Source organism: Cheilinus undulatus, linkage group 3, assembly GCF_018320785.1.
Source record: "Cheilinus undulatus linkage group 3, ASM1832078v1, whole genome shotgun sequence".
Lineage (NCBI taxonomy): Eukaryota > Metazoa > Chordata > Actinopteri > Labriformes > Labridae > Cheilinus > Cheilinus undulatus.
In genome coordinates, this window is record NC_054867.1 from 33494284 (window position 1) to 33509741 (window position 15458).

The 15458-nt window shown below is 38.4% G+C and overlaps 2 protein-coding genes across 6 annotated transcripts in view; both read left to right on the forward strand.

Moving 5' to 3' along the window:
• Positions 1-4451, forward strand: part of LOC121507240 (guanine nucleotide-binding protein G(i) subunit alpha-2) — a 75558-nt gene extending 71107 nt beyond the window's left edge. For both annotated transcript variants that reach the window (XM_041783479.1, XM_041783480.1), the window contains 4 exons: positions 547-676; positions 1119-1272; positions 2508-2700; positions 4060-4451. In XM_041783479.1, the coding sequence (XP_041639413.1) occupies positions 547-676; positions 1119-1272; positions 2508-2698 (475 nt within the window). In that variant the 3' untranslated portion in view covers positions 2699-2700; positions 4060-4451. The remainder of the gene's footprint in view (positions 1-546; positions 677-1118; positions 1273-2507; positions 2701-4059) is intronic.
• Positions 4452-9793: 5342 nt separating this feature from the next.
• On the forward strand, positions 9794-14030 carry LOC121507425 (kinesin heavy chain-like). 4 transcript variants are annotated; one of them, XM_041783747.1, is made up of 4 exons: positions 9794-10062; positions 10154-10220; positions 10301-10410; positions 13854-14030. In XM_041783747.1, the coding sequence occupies exons 2-4, from the start codon at positions 10164-10166 to the stop codon at positions 13957-13959; spliced, it is 273 nt and encodes a 90-aa protein (XP_041639681.1). In that variant the 5' UTR covers positions 9794-10062; positions 10154-10163; the 3' UTR covers positions 13960-14030. The 4 variants fall into 4 exon arrangements, 2 of the variants coding, with proteins under 2 accessions (XP_041639681.1, XP_041639680.1); XR_005991715.1 differs by having other exon boundaries at positions 9794-10220; positions 13796-14030; XM_041783746.1 differs by having other exon boundaries at positions 9794-10220.
• The last annotated feature ends 1428 nt before the right edge of the window (positions 14031-15458 follow it).

The following is a 15458-nucleotide window of genomic DNA, read 5'->3' on the forward strand; positions in this document are numbered from 1 at the left end:
GGAGGCAATCAATGAGAAGAAAGTCACATTTATGTTATCTTGCCCTGTGTGCCATAACAAGTACAAGTAGATAAAAGAGAACGTCATCTTTGGCTATGGTTTTACTTTGACTGGTTGGAGTGAAACCACCTGGCTATCATCCCATATTTCATGAAAAAATGCCATCAGTTGTCGCTGTGGTGGACTGTTAATGCTTCAGGTGTCTGCAGGCTCCTGCTCACCTCACATCTCTTACTGCTTTGATCAAAGTGATCAGCCTCCGCATAACCGAGGCCCACATTGACCCTGCTGTCTTTTATCAGATTTCTGACACACTCCTCTCCACCCTCTCACCTCTTTTACTCTCACAAGGAGCTCATAAAAACTTAATGTACATCCAGGGATGGAATATCGCTTCAACTTTCTCCTTCCTTTGTCCCGTTATAGCCCTCATTTTTCCTGAAATATTCTCCTCAGTGCCCTGTCTGCTCTCAGTGTCACCTTACTGTCTTTCACTGTGACTTCCTCCACCTCTTGTCCACACACAGTGTCTTTTACCCTCTGCAGGATGTTCGATGTCGGAGGCCAGCGCTCAGAGAGGAAGAAGTGGATCCACTGCTTCGAAGGAGTGACCGCTATTATTTTCTGTGTTGCACTGAGCGCCTACGACCTGGTGCTGGCTGAGGATGAGGAGATGGTGAGGAAAAATCACTCTGGTTCAATTACTCTTCCCTAGCATGGACAATATTGCTCTACATGCTTCATGAACCTGCTCTGTGGTTCATATGTTATATGAGAGAGAGTACATTATAAGGCATTTAACATTGGCCCTCTCTCTTTTATTATAACTCAATAATAGTTCACATGAAATTACCTGAACAGAGTTTAAAGATCAATTTGAACCAGTGGAGTGTAACTGTGTAATGAAGCCTAATTTGTCAAGTTACTTGAACCATTTGACCCCAATTTCTTGAACAGCTTATGAATTTGAAACAAGAGCTCAGGAGGAACCCAGCCAAAAAAGACACTCTTAGGACCACATACGTCCTTACATTTTAAATATTAAACACCATCTCCTCCTAGTGGCGGATCTCATGAATTGTTAGAAGAGGCTGTGACTGATGTGTGCTTCTCTGTAGAACCGAATGCATGAGAGCATGAAGCTGTTTGACTCCATCTGCAACAACAAATGGTTCACCGAGACCTCCATCATCCTCTTCCTCAACAAGAAAGATCTGTTTGAGGAGAAGATTACCCGCAGCCCACTCACCATCTGCTTCCCAGAATACACAGGTACACAGACGATGTGGACGGCAGAGTATTAATCAATGATTGCTCAAAGTTCATCACAATTATTTTTGTTGATAACATCATGGATATTACATTTACCGCTTTGTGGATGAATGTCAAATGATGTGGCTGCCTTGATGGACAAAACTGCATTGTGGTATCTGCAAGTTATTTTGCAATTTTTCAACTTTGCATCTTACAGCAAGAGTTTGCTTTATTTTCTGTTCTAAACAACTGCTTCTTTTCTGTCAACATTTTTAACTCTCTTGTTTTCAAATCACCCAAAATATGTGTTGTGGCTTTCTCTACTCCTCACTTAAATTTAAGCAAGAGCTGTTTGAGTGGGAGGAAGAGAGCACACGCTGTGTTAACCCTCCCAGCCCGGCATTGCCCTATACAACAAAAAGTGACGCAGATGATTGAAAGTTAAATAACTTTTGAGCCATACATTTTTGCCTCTTTTCCTTGTTTTTCTCTTGAAGCTATAGCTATTGCGCCCTATCCATGCCTATGAGCCCCTTACTGATCGTGGAACTTGGGGGGCTTTTCTGGGACTCTTTTCTGAGATCATTTGGTTGCTAAACTGTTTTACGTTGCTTCTCCTTTTCCTTAGCCTTTCTGCTCTTATCTCTCTATTTTATTTTATTATTATTTTTTTGTTTTTTTGCTTTCTCTCCTTTTTTTTCCCCTCCTTGTTTTTTTCTTTTTTCTTTCTCAGTTTGTTGTCTCTTTTTAATGTTTATTATATGTATATAATTTTGAAAATCAACACCACAACTTGCTACCCATTTATCTGTTTGTTCACACATATTTGTTTGTATACACTCACTGGTGAATTAAAAATTAAATTAAATTAAATTAAATTAAATTAAATCATGAAAAATTAATGAATATAAATTTTAGTAACCCAGCATGAATGTGCAGACTTTTAGTTTCCAACCTGAGGAGTTGACCCACACAAATCAAGGATATGGTAAAAAACAAACTTGTAAAGAGGTTCATTGGCTGTTCAGTTACATCAGGAGAATTTCAGGACATCTACAGAATAAAATGTTTGATGATACTTTGTAGGGTACCAAACGCCGTTAGCCACTAACAGCAAAGCAAACAGCGTTGTCTTAATTAAGTGTGATCTGGTTTGTTTCCGTTTGTCTCTGCAGTGAAGGCTGTAACCAGCTTTGATGTCAAAAACTTAATGGTAAATCAGTTCTTCTCTTTTCCAAACGCTTTCTTCCCAGGAGCAAACAAGTTTGACGAAGCAGCAAGTTACATTCAGACAAAGTTTGAGGACCTGAACAAGAAGAAGGACACAAAGGAGATCTACACACACTTCACCTGTGCCACTGACACCAAGAACGTGCAGTTTGTGTTTGACGCCGTCACTGATGTCATTATCAAGAACAACCTGAAAGACTGTGGTCTATTCTAAAGGTACGAGAGGAGAAATGTTATCAAATTGTTTAAACCCATCCAGGTGAGCTACTGGTTGATGCTGGGGTGGTGGCGGGGTTGGGAGTCAAAGCACAGTTCTGATGCAAAGCAGAGGAAGATACCGGAAATCTTGCAGCTATGATCGACTGCCAATTTGGAGGATGTGTGTCATATGATTGGATAGTGATGCATGTCAGGTGTGAAATCAGTGCAGCTCCAGTTGGCCAGTTGGACTAGCTTACAGGTGTAGGGTGTCCCCTTTTTTGCCATCTTCAATGGTGGCTAAACAGTGGGTAAATATCATGGATTTTAAATGTCCAAGAAAACTGTATTACATTTTGGTCTTGTTTTAGTCATCTTGACGATAACTTAACTTTTTGTCAGAGTTTAAATCATCAAAGATCTATTTTTGACTTAGTTTTTGTCAACAAAATCAACACTGTGAGGGGAATGTTATTACAATCTGGTGAGTTTGCACAACAATGCTCTTCTAAAAGCTGACGAGCAGGTACTATTGGTTATTTATATTGATGTATTTATACTGAAGATTTGTGAATGTCCGATGTGATATGCTGTTTAAATATAATTTCAGTCTCTGCCTGGGGCCTCCAGATCACTGAAACCATCCCCGTATATTTGGGTGCATAATTCCCATCTTGATGAGGAAAGCTGTCTTATTTTTGTCATGGAAAAACCTGACATTTAAGACTCTATTAATATTAGCAATTTGACTTTGCAATCACACTGAGGTATGAGAATTTACACGAGAAGGGAGAAATACTGTTGTGCTTTTAGTGTGTCACACCAACAGGCAGATATTATGAGACTACAAGAACCAAACACACAGCTTTAGAGAGTGAAAAGCAAACATCTGCACCACTTTATACAAGATGTGTATAATGTGAAATGTTTATGTATTTTGGGTGAACTGCATATTCATTGTCTTTGAAAAGCAGAATTTAAACTCATTAAAATGTATGAGATTTACTGAAAATGTGGAGGACTGTATTTTTTAGATATTTACATCAATGTGATAAAGTTTTTTCTCCCCTCCTGATTCCTTCTCTTTCCCTATTTGTCAGACTTAAGTGTTTCAGGTCATCAAACAAATTTCAAATTTTCCAGAGATAGTCCCAGTAAATACAAAATGCAGATTTTCAATAACGATTTCATTTGTTAAGGTAAAAAAACATCCAAACCTACTTGGCTGTATGTGAAAATGCCATTTCCCCCTAAACTTATTTACTGGTTGTTGCACTGTACATCAATTCCAGTTTTAAAGTGACATGAATACACATTTTCCCCATAGTTTTTGACTGTGTTTAAAGTTCTTGATTTGTCATCTTTTTGTTGATGCAGGAGGATGCCTGATGCACAGACTGCATGAGAGACTGCAACAGCCATGTGATGATTACTGCTTTTCATAATGAAAACCATAAACAGACTCAACTCCTGGAGGGGAAACCTAAAAGAACTACAACAATCATGGAGTTTCCACCGTCACTTTCTCTGCCTGTTATGTTGATGTTTATTTTATTTGATGTATTTTTTTCTGCAGTGAACAGGGATTCTTGTATAAACATACTGAGCACAGACAGATTTATGACCATGGACTATGTTAGAAAACATAATACAATCAGAGGCATGGATTTGAGAGTCAGATATGTTATATTATTACAGGTACAATTTAAAAAAATTAGAATATCATGAAAAAGTTCTATATTTTTTGTCACTCATTTCAGAAAGTGAAACCCATATAGTATATAGACTCATTACACATAGAGTGAAATACATTCAAGCCTTTATTTCTTGAAATGTTGATGATTATGGCTTACAGACAATGAAAACCCCAAGTTCAGTGTCTCAGAAAATTAGAATATTACATAAGATCAATAAAAAAAGGATATTTTAAACAGAAATGTCAGGCTTCTGAAAAGTATGTTCATTTCTATGCACTCAGTATTTGGTTGGGCCTCCTTTTGCATGAATTACTGCATCAATGCGTGTGGCATGGAGGCGATCAGCCTGTGGCACTGCTCAGGTGTGATGGAAGCCCAGGTTACATTGATAATGGCCTTCAGGTCATCTGCATTGTTGGTTCTGGTGTCTCTCATCTTCCTCTTGACAATAACCTATAGATTCTGTATGGGAGTCGGGTCAGGCCAGTTTGCTGGCCAATCAAGCACAGTAACACCATAGTCATTGAACCAGCTTTTGGTACCTTTGGCAGTGTGGGCAGGTGCCAAGTCCTGCTGGAAAATGAAATCAGCACCTCCCTAAAGCTTGTCAGCAGAAGGAAGCATGAAGTGCTCTAAAATGTCCTGGTAGATGGCTGCGTTGACTGTGGACTTCAGACAACACAGTGGACCAACACCAGCAGATGCCATGGCAGCCCAAATCATCACTGACTGTGGAAACTTCACACTGGACTTAAAGTAACGTGGATTCTGTGCCTCTCCACTCTTCCTCCAGACTCTGGGACCTTGATTTCCAAATGATATGCAAAATTTACTTTCATCTGAAAAGAGGACTTTGGACCACTGAGCAACAGTCCAGTTCTTTTTCTCCACAGCCCAGGGAAGATGCTTCTGACATTGTCTCTGGTTCAGGAGTGGCTTGACACGAGGAATGCCACATTTGTAGCCCATGTCTAGGATTCGTCTGTGCGTAGTGGCTCTTGATGCACTGACTCCAGCCTCAGTCCACTTCTTGTGAAGCTCTCCCAAATTCTTGAATGGATTTTGCTTGACAATCCTCTCAAGGCTGCAGTTATCCCTTATGCTGGTGCACCTTTTCCTACCACACTTTTTCCTTCCACTCAACTCCCTATGAAGATGCTTGGATACAGCACTCTGTGATCAACCAGCTTCTTTAGCAATGACCTTTTGTGGTTTACCCTCCTTGTAGAGGGTGTCAATGACTGTCTTCTGGACACTGAATTATGGGTTTTCATTATCTGTAAGCCATAATCATCAAAATTTCAAGAAATAAAGGCTTGAAATATTTCACTCTATGTGTAATGAGTCTATATAATATATGGGTTTCACTTTCTGAAAAAAGTGACAAAAATATGGAACTTTTTCATGATATTCTAATTTTCTGAGATGTACCTGTATATTGACTGGTTAATGTGGATGCCCCATGACAAATGAAAATTAAGCAACATTCAGCCTCTTTTGTAATTAAAAAGGACCTGTTGGAAGAAACTTATTTAACTGCTGATTGTTGGTTTCATGTTGCTTTTCATTTCAGTTTATTCTTTTAAAAATTTCTCTTAATAATTTCCTTAGAGAATGCAGTATGAAATGAAACATTTATATAAAAATCATGTTCACTAATGTTAACAATAGTCAGCATTCTTTGAACCTTTGGACTGCACAAAGCTTATTTTTAGAAGACAACAACCACGCATGGAGAACAAAACTGGATGAAGGGAAATGTTGTTTTGTACAATGTTTACACAGAATCAATACCCACACTGTACTATAGAGCATCATCCTGCATGACCGCCATAGAGTAGCTCGCACCCCCACTGACCCGAAACATTCCTGAACTTCTTAAAAAGAAATAAATGGTAAAGTATCACTTTTAAAATATCTGCAAGGTTTTTTTAAATGGTTTTGTCTGTTCCTAACACGGATTGTTCTGTACTATTTGTTTCATTTGGAGTCTATTTACATATGTTTGTGCCTTGATATCTGTTTACACTCGTTCTTTAGACTCATACTATCTCCATAGTGTGAATTAGGGCTATTTCTACTCCACTTCGGTTCACGTCACCCATAATTTCAGACGCACCAAACACAGAGACAACCGGATGAGACTTGTTTAATAATAAGATAAGTCATTCACTTGTTAAATGTAAATAAAAGTTTTCTCACCTTATACTTTGCTGTTCTGTGGTGTATGTCAATAGAAAATGCACATTTTATCATCCTCTTGGTGTATGTTCAGGAAGAAAATATGTACTAAGAACAAAAAATACAGAGCCTATAGAAATGTGTTCACCCCCTTGGATGTTTGTATTGAATCTTTAAATCAATAATGGTCAGTATAATTTGGCTTTTTTGACAAAAATACTCTGTCAAAGTGAATAAAGATTTCTACAAAGTAATTTCAACTATAAATATGCCATGAAAATATGTCATCATAAAAAGTAACTGCATAAATATTCACCCCCTTTAAAGTGACTGACCTTGTTTAACAGAAGTCCAGTCAATTGGGGCCAGTAGTCTCAAAATCAGTGAAATGGCGATCACCTGCATGCAGTCTCAAGTGACTGTAGTATAAAGACACCTGTGTCTGGAAGATCAAGTCACAAGTTAGTCAATATTCCTGGCTACCACGAAGACAAAAGAACACTCCAAGCAAGTCAGAGAAAGGGTTATTGAAAAATATAAGTCGGGGTGGATACAAAAACATCCAAGACTGCATACAACAAGTGTTGCCCAGGTTCTTCACCAGTCAAAGCTTTATGGGAGAGTGGCATAGAGTCAGCCACTGCTGGAGAAAATTCATTAAATCTTAACTAGGGTTTACAAAAAAGCATGTGGGAGACTCCGTGGTCAACTGGAATAAAGTTCTTTGGTCTGATGACACCAAAATTGAGTTTTTTGGCTATTAGACAAGATGCTATGTTTGTCTGACACCAAACACTGCACACCACCACAAACACATCATCCACACTGTGAAGCACAGTGGTGGCAGCATCATGCTGTGGGAATGCTTCTTGGCGGCCACCCCTGGAAGACTTGTAAAGGTAGATGGGAAAATTAAATGTGGCAAAATATAAGAAAATCCTGGAGGACAATTTTATTCAGTCTGCAAGAGAAAACAACCTTGGAGAAGATTTATTTTGCAGTAAGACAATGACAAAAAGCATATAGCACAGAGAAATGATTTAAAGACAACAACGTGAATATTCTGGAGTGGCCGACTAAAAACCCAAATCTCAGTCTAATGGAGAATTTGTGGCTAGACTTGAAAAGGCCTGGTAAACACCTGACCCCTGTGCAACCTGACAGAGTTTGAGCAGTTTCTTAAACAAGAATGGAGTAAAATTGCAGTGTCCGAATATGCAAGCCTGATTGAGACCTATCCACACAGACTCAGCGCTGTGATCGCAGACAAAGGTGCATCTACCTGCTGACTTGAAAGGGTACATATTTTTAGGGCCTGAGCACCGAGTGGTGCGAGGACCTAATTGTATTCGCTAGGATTATTTTACATATCATTTGCCGTCATTGCATGGACTTTTGAGGCCTTTAACAATTCTGAATTCACAGGAAACTTTGCACGTACATCCAGTCTTGCAAAAATTTCGACATGTTTTGTGTCTCCAACATGAAAATTCAGAATTGCAAAAATAGCACCCCCTAACAGTTTTCAAAGTTAAAGCCCCCTCCTTTGACTTTGTCGTAGATTCATCATATTTTGTGTGCAGGTGCAGCTTGGGGAGATCTAAAAAAAAGCCCCTGGGCTGACACTCTATCTCCAACAGGAAATCCGCCATTTTGAATAAATATGCAAAAAAGGGGCTGTTTTTGCATATGATTCTGGTAAACAGGAAGTAGTTTATAACTCAGCCTTGCATTGTCCGATTGGACTCATATTGCTCAGGAATATTGACGGTCATGGCCTGCACCCATTCATATGGTCAAATTTTTTACAGATCAAAGCGCCACCTGGTGGTGACAGGAAATGTCAAGGTTTATGGTGCAAACTACAGTTTAAAAAGTATCCAAGATATCCACTTCAAATTTGTGTCAGGACGGACTAAAGAAGTTTTTACGGAAGAGTATTAGGGCCACTGAAAAAAAATTTTGAGACGAATTTTTTTTTTTTCACTTGTAAGAAAAAAGTCAGAATTATGAGATTAAAGTCAGAATTCTGACTTTTTTCTCAGAATTCTGACTTTAATCTCAGAATTCTGACTTTTTTCTCAGAATTCTGACTTTAATCTCAGAATTCTGACTTTAATCTCAGAATTCTGACTTTTTCTCACAAGTGAAAAAAAAATTTTCGTCTCAATTTTTTTTTTTTTTTCAGTGGCCCCAATACTCTTCCGTAAAAGAAGTGGATTGAGCTTTGTGAAAAATAAAACTGACTTTTCGTCAGAGGGCGTGGCCTCGGCGGGGGGACAAAGTCAAGAGTTGCCATTTTGTCTCATCAAAAATGTTTAAACAGTCATAACTCTAGTATACATGGTTATATCCGAGACAAATTTCATGTGCTTGATAACAGTCAAGGCCAGGACACATCCATGCTGGAAATTTTGAAAAATTGTACAGCGCCACCCCTTGTCAACAGAAAGTCATTACTGAACTTCACATCGCAGTACCTACATGGTTTTACAAATCATTTTGAAATTCACCCAGGCAGTTCTCAAGTAGTTGGCCATACACATATACACTGGTCAAATGTCTACAAGATTGGCCAAATCCTGCTGAAATAAGCCCAGGCACATTCCTCAAGGTTGATATTACTCAAATTTGAAGGTCAAGAGTCCTTATGGTGCGGCAGTGACCATTTTTCATTCGCCATGTAACAGGAAGTAGAATTATCTAGTGCTTACAAAACTTGTAAAGCCATGAAACTTGGCAGAAAAACACCCAGTCGCAAAACGAGATGATTGATAGGATGATTGTCTGTGGGCATGGCTTTTTGGCTCAGTAATGCCCCCTGCAGTAATTTGAAAATTCAGCCCCTGCAGCAGGATTTTGAAAATTCTTGAGCTTATGCATTTTTTTTAAGTTCTACAAAAAAGCCTTTTGGACCCATGCCGTAAAACAAACAGAAAGTCTGCCATTTTTATTTTTGTGGTCAAAAAGCAGCACATTTGGCATTATTATCACTACAGCCATTTTTACACAAAAACTACCCTCTGAGAACAGAATCCCTTTTCTTCTTTGTTTTTTTTTTTGTTTTTTTTTTTGAGGTTTGGTGTTTAAATGTCAATCAGATCCACTAATGTGCCTGAAACTGCTGTAGTATGCATGCCAGGCCAGTAGTAGGCAGTGTAACTGACAATGAAACACATGCATACACGTCTTTCTTTCCTCCTGGTGATGTCAACAGACAAACATGGCTGATACACAAATGTTTGTGTGGACAGATGAAGTCGGGTTGCTTCCCAGTGACAGTCAACCACAAAATAAATAGATATTCAAAAAGTGTGAACATATAAACGTTGGCAGGAAGTGAGCAGCACAAACATACAGCACATTTTTGTGTGGTCTGTGCAGCACCAGACCAAGATCAAGTCTCTGACGGACTACATGCAGAACATGGAGCAGAGAAGGAGACAGCTGGAGGAGAGCTAGGACGCTCTGACCGAGGAGCTCGCTAAGCTGCAGGCTCATGGTTTGCACATTTATATTAACCGTTAAAACATCTTTGCTCAAGTAAAAACAGGTTAACTTGAGGGAATTTTCCTCTTTGTTTTTCATGAGAGAAAACACAAGATGTCAGGAGAGGACAAGGAGAAGGAGGACATCGGCAGCCATGATGGGGACATAAGGGTGATGAGGAAACACGTCGCTGAGAATCTCTGTTACAGAAATGTGAAATAGCTGAATGTTTTTGTGTCTGTGTGGCACAGAAAACTCTGGAGGAGCAGCTGGAGAACCACAGAGAGGCTCACTACAAACAGCTGAGCAGACTGAGAGAAGAGATAGAAGACGAGCAGAGGATGCCGGACGAGCCCACAGAGTAAGCCTGACTGTTTTAAATCCAACTACATTTTTAAAGACGTTAGAGAGCACAGACATAAGAAGAAACACATGGCATGAGATATTTGAGTCAAAGTCTGCAGTAAAATAAGTACACTAATTATTTAGACCAGTGTTACTGAAAACTGCTCAACCAAAGAGCCAAATTGTTGAAAAATACCTTTGCAATAGCCAAATTTAAAGTGGTAAAAATTGATTAAATGAGACATAAATGGTCAAAAAGCAGAAAAAATGGCTTAAAGGTTCAAAATTGGAATAAAAGGGCAAAAACTGGGTGAAAAGTGTCAAAAAGGAGTAACAGATAACAAAATGGTCAGAAAGCAGCAAAAAATGTGCTAAAGATAGTGAAAAGTGACTAAAATGGCCAAAAAGCCGAAACAGAATTAGTGGAAAGGCGAAAATTGGCATAAAATTGGCATTAAATGGCAACAACTAGGTGACAAGTAGCAAAAATGGGGGAAAGTGAGATAAAAAGGAGTTATGGATGATAAAAATAGTCAGAAGGTGTAAAAAATGTGGTAAAAATAGTAACAAGTGACTAAAATGGGCAAAAAGGGGCCAAAAAGAGGTAAAAATTAATGAAAAGTGACTATAATGGTCAAAAAGCTGCAAAAATGTGGTATAAAATAGTGAGAAGTGACTAAAATGGCAAAAAGCTGAAAAAAATGTGGTTAGAAAATAGTGAAAAGTGACTAAAATGGCCAAAAAGATGCAGAAATATGGTAAAAATGAATGAATAGTGATTAAAACAACCAAAAAGCAGCAACAAAATGGGGAAAAGGTGCAAAATTGGAATAAATTGGCAAAAAACGGGTGTGAAGTGGAAAAAAATGGGTGAGAAGGACATTAACAAAGGAGTTATAGATGATAAAAATGAAAGCCAGAAAGTGAAAGAAAAGTGAAAGTGGCAAAAATGTAGTAAAAATTAATGCAATGTGACTGAAAAGGTCAAAAAGCAGCAAAGAAAATTGGTGAGAAGGTGCAAAATTGGAATTAAATGGCAAAAATGGGTGAGAAGCGACATAAAAGGAGTTACAGATGACAAAAATGGTCAGAAAGCAGCAAAAATGTGGTAAAAAATAGATAAAAGTAAGTAAATTGGTCAAAAAGCTGCAAAAATGTGGTAAAAATAGGGAAAAGTGACTAAGATGGGCAAAAAGATGCAAAAATAATGAAAAGTGACTAAAATGGCTAAAAGCAGCAAAAAAATTGGTGAATAAGCAAAAAATAGGCATTAAATGGCAAAAACTATGTGAACAGTAGTGACGATTGGTGAGAAGCAATATAAAAAAGGAGTTACAGATGATAGAAATGGTCAGCAAGTGGCAAAAATGTGGTAAAAAATTATGTGAAAAGTGACTTAAATTGTAAAAAGTGACAAAAATGTGGTAAAAAAATGGTGAAAATTGAGTTAAATAGTCAAAAAGTGGCAAAAATGTGGTAAAAATAGGGAAAAGTGACTAAGATGGGCAAAAAGATGCAAAAATAATGAAAAGTGACTAAAATGGCTAAAAGCAGCAAAAAAAAATTGGTGAATAAGCAAAAAATAGGCATTAAATGGCAAAAACTATGTGAACAGTAGTGACGATTGGTGAGAAGCAATATAAAAAAGGAGTTACAGATGATAGAAATGGTCAGAAAGTGGCAAAAATGTGGTAAAAAATTATGTGAAAAGTGACTTAAATTGTAAAAAGTGACAAAAATGTGGTATAAATATGGTGAAAATTGAGTTAAATAGTCAAAAAGTGGCAAAAATGTGGTAAATTATTAGTGAAAAGTGACTAAATGAGCAAAATGCTGCAGAGTGACAAAAACATAAAAAGTGATGAAGCCACACATTGAGTTTTACTCATTTAGACTAATAACTGTTTGTGACAAGACTTGATCTGGATCTGGAATTTAGTCTAAAACTGTCTAAACCGGGCCTAAAATTTTAATGTTTAATGTTTATTTGTATAGGGACAAGTATGAAGCAAGTAAACCGTTGCCACACACTACAGCATTTGTAGCCTGAGCTAATTTGCAATGCCCGTCCCTAGCTGGGCTTTTAAAAAATATTTTGACTTCAAGTCCACAGAGACAAATGAAGCAGTAGAAAAATCAACAAACCTATTCATGTTTGATGTTTTTTAGATCTAGGATATTTCCACAGATTTGATTGGTTCTCATTGAACCACTTCATGCTGGTTTAAATGATCCTAAAGTTTGTTTTTTATTGTTTTTTCAAACCAAAATAGTGACAGTCATTACGACTGTCTACTGTATGTGATCCTCATGAGGAAGGATGTACCACTCCTCTTTACTGAGTCAGGAACTTTTAGCTGCATATGACTGTAGTCTGGCTTTACACTGGCTCTTAAAGTCTTCACACACCTGTTACATTGTTGTCATGTGAAGGTTCCCTACCTGGGGTTCAGGCACCCCTAGGGGGAGTGCCTATAATGAATTTTTATTTATAGAGTCATGATTGAAAATGTAATGTAAGAGGAAGTATTAGAGCCCTCTAAAAGGTCGAACAAAATAAAGAGGATCTGTACATTTCTTGGGAAAAGGTGACATTTAAAAGTACATTTTTGAGATGATAAAGTCGTATTTTTTCAAGAACCTGAACTCAGAATTTTCTAGTTCAAAAGTCCTAAATTATTACATCAAGCACTTTAGAATTTCAAGTTTGTAATGTCAGAATTGAACATTCTGAACTAGTGAATTTACAAGAAGCCAAACTGAAAACAATGAGTCTGGGGAATAATGATAATGTGATCATTCTTGGATCATTTTCTCACTGATCAATCCTACTAAGAAAAATCTCCTGATTAGGTGATCAACTGTATGACTTATGGAAGGAAAACAGCTTCTTCTCGTCATTTTTTTTTTCCCAGCTCTTTTGGATTTTACAATGACCAAAAATTCTACCTTTTAGTTGATATAAATTTCCAGTTATCTTTTTCTGGTAAATTTATGACTTGTTAAATTAGAAATGTTTGAGATTTTACTTAAAAACTGACTGAACCTTCTCATTTTGGTATTCTTATGGTGGCTCTAAATGCCATTGTAATAATGGATAGTTTATATGCAGATATTTATGCAGAACTCGTTTATGCAGGCCTGTTATGCTGGGATTTAGTCAATAAAACAATTAAAAATGATGTTTAATTTTTCAAAGATTGTCCTGGGGGACTTGAGAGTTTTTAGAGTAGAGGGACCCCAAAGAAAAAGGGTTAGGACCCACTGATGTAAAGGTCTATCATTTCAGAAATGTTCTGCCTTGTAGCATTTTTGAAGCCAAATAACTGTTTGGAGAAATTTCCAGAAACCAGATGAACAAAATGAATATATGTTGATGTAGTTCGTTGACATTTCTCCAGACAGCTACTCTGCCATTAAAAAGCGCCCAATCAGAGCTTAGCGAGCATCTCCTCTCAGTCTGAACCAGGGTCTGCTGCTGGAGCAGGAGAGGCTGATGTCTGACTACAACAAACTGAAGACTGAAGAGCAGGAGAAGGACGCCAAGCTGCGGAAACTCATGTGAGTAAAGGACTTATCTGTACGTTTATTTATGTGGAATGTGAGTTCATGTGGTTTTTGTTTGCAGGCTGCTGAGTGAGCAGAGGGAGCAGGCCAGAGAGGACCTGAAGGGCCTGGAGGGTTAGGGTACCAAAGTATCACTTATTTTGAAAGGGCATTTGAACGTACGAAAATCAAGAAAACCGACAACTTCACTAGTTTTTTGATTTTTGTCCAGAATCGAAAAAACAAGTGAAGTTGTCCTTTTTCTTGATTTCCGTACGTTCAAATGCCCTTTCAAAATAGATGATACTTTGACACCCTGACCCTAGAGGAGAGTGTGGTAAGTATTTTCTGTTTCTACAGTGGAGGAGATGAAGTCCCCATGAGGGGCTCAGTGATCATCCATGCATGCAAATAAAGACTCCATCCTGTAAAACTCCTGCTGTGTCTGCATTTTTGTTGCATAACCCCCTACATACATCTCCGGCGGCTCCCCGGGGGGGCGCCGCACCGCGTCCCCCCTTCTCCGTCAGGCATGCCTTGATCCAGGTACCAGCTACAGTGGGATTTGAACCCCAGCATCCCCTGCAGAACTGGTCTAGTCCAGTCCTCTGTGCCACTGCCGCCATACCTTTCACACTACCATCTCTTCTGCTGGCGCATTTATCCTCTTTGTTCAGGATGTGGCTTTAAAATTCACTGAGACCAAGATGGGGATCGAACCTGGAACCTCCACACTCTGAGTCAGCCTACTATCTCTTTAGGCTACAGATCCAGACGTGCTACAAAGCCTCAGAGGGGCTTTTCCTTCTTTATTTGGACTCAAATCTTGAAAATTTAAAGACATTGGTTAGATTTGAAAGGCCAACTCCTGTCCAGGTCTCCTGAAGTCTATATTTGGACTCAGACTTCTAAAATAGATGAACACATGGTAAGATTTGAACCTGTGAACTCCTGATTCACAGTCAGTTAGCTTTTCCACTAATCAACTAAGACACACACCTGTTCATGTTTCTCAGAGGATCTGATCTCTGCTTTTGGGGACTGGACTTAAAGATGCACAAAGAATCAGACACCCCACACCTTCCAACTCTATGACAGTCCTCTTTACTCCTGAGTCAGCGATTTACACCAGCAGCTTCAAAAATCCACAAAAGATTTGAACCAACAACCTCATGACTCTAGGACAGTTACCTGTCCAACTGAGCTAACACTCAGGCTCAGTCTAGCTGCAGTTTCTCTGAGACTTCACTCACTTCACTCACCGTATTCATACTTGAGTAGAACTTCTCCACCATCGACAATCTTTTCTGCTGGAGACCATTTTCATACTTGAGTTGCACATCTCCATGAGTGATTATCTTTGCTGCTGAAGACCATTTTCATACTTGAGAGGAGATATAAATAGATATAAACGCATTGACGAAAATGATGAAACAAACTCGTACACATCTTGAGCTCTCTATTTGCTCCTCTTGTTGATCTTCATCATCAATGATTGGAACATTCAGTTAATGCTTT

What these genes read in the sequence shown, in the direction of transcription:
- LOC121507425 (XM_041783746.1), top strand. Translation starts at nt 10,164, where the DNA reads ATGTCAGGAGAGGACAAGGAGAAGGAGGACATCGGCAGCCATGATGGG. An exon ending in GCCATGATGGGGACATAAGG is followed by an intron (nt 10,221 to 10,300) that starts GTGATGAGGAAA and finishes TGTGTGGCACAG; the next exon opens with AAAACTCTGGAGGAGCAGCT. An exon ending in ATGCCGGACGAGCCCACAGA is followed by an intron (nt 10,411 to 13,853) that starts GTAAGCCTGACT and finishes ATCTCCTCTCAG; the next exon opens with TCTGAACCAGGGTCTGCTGC.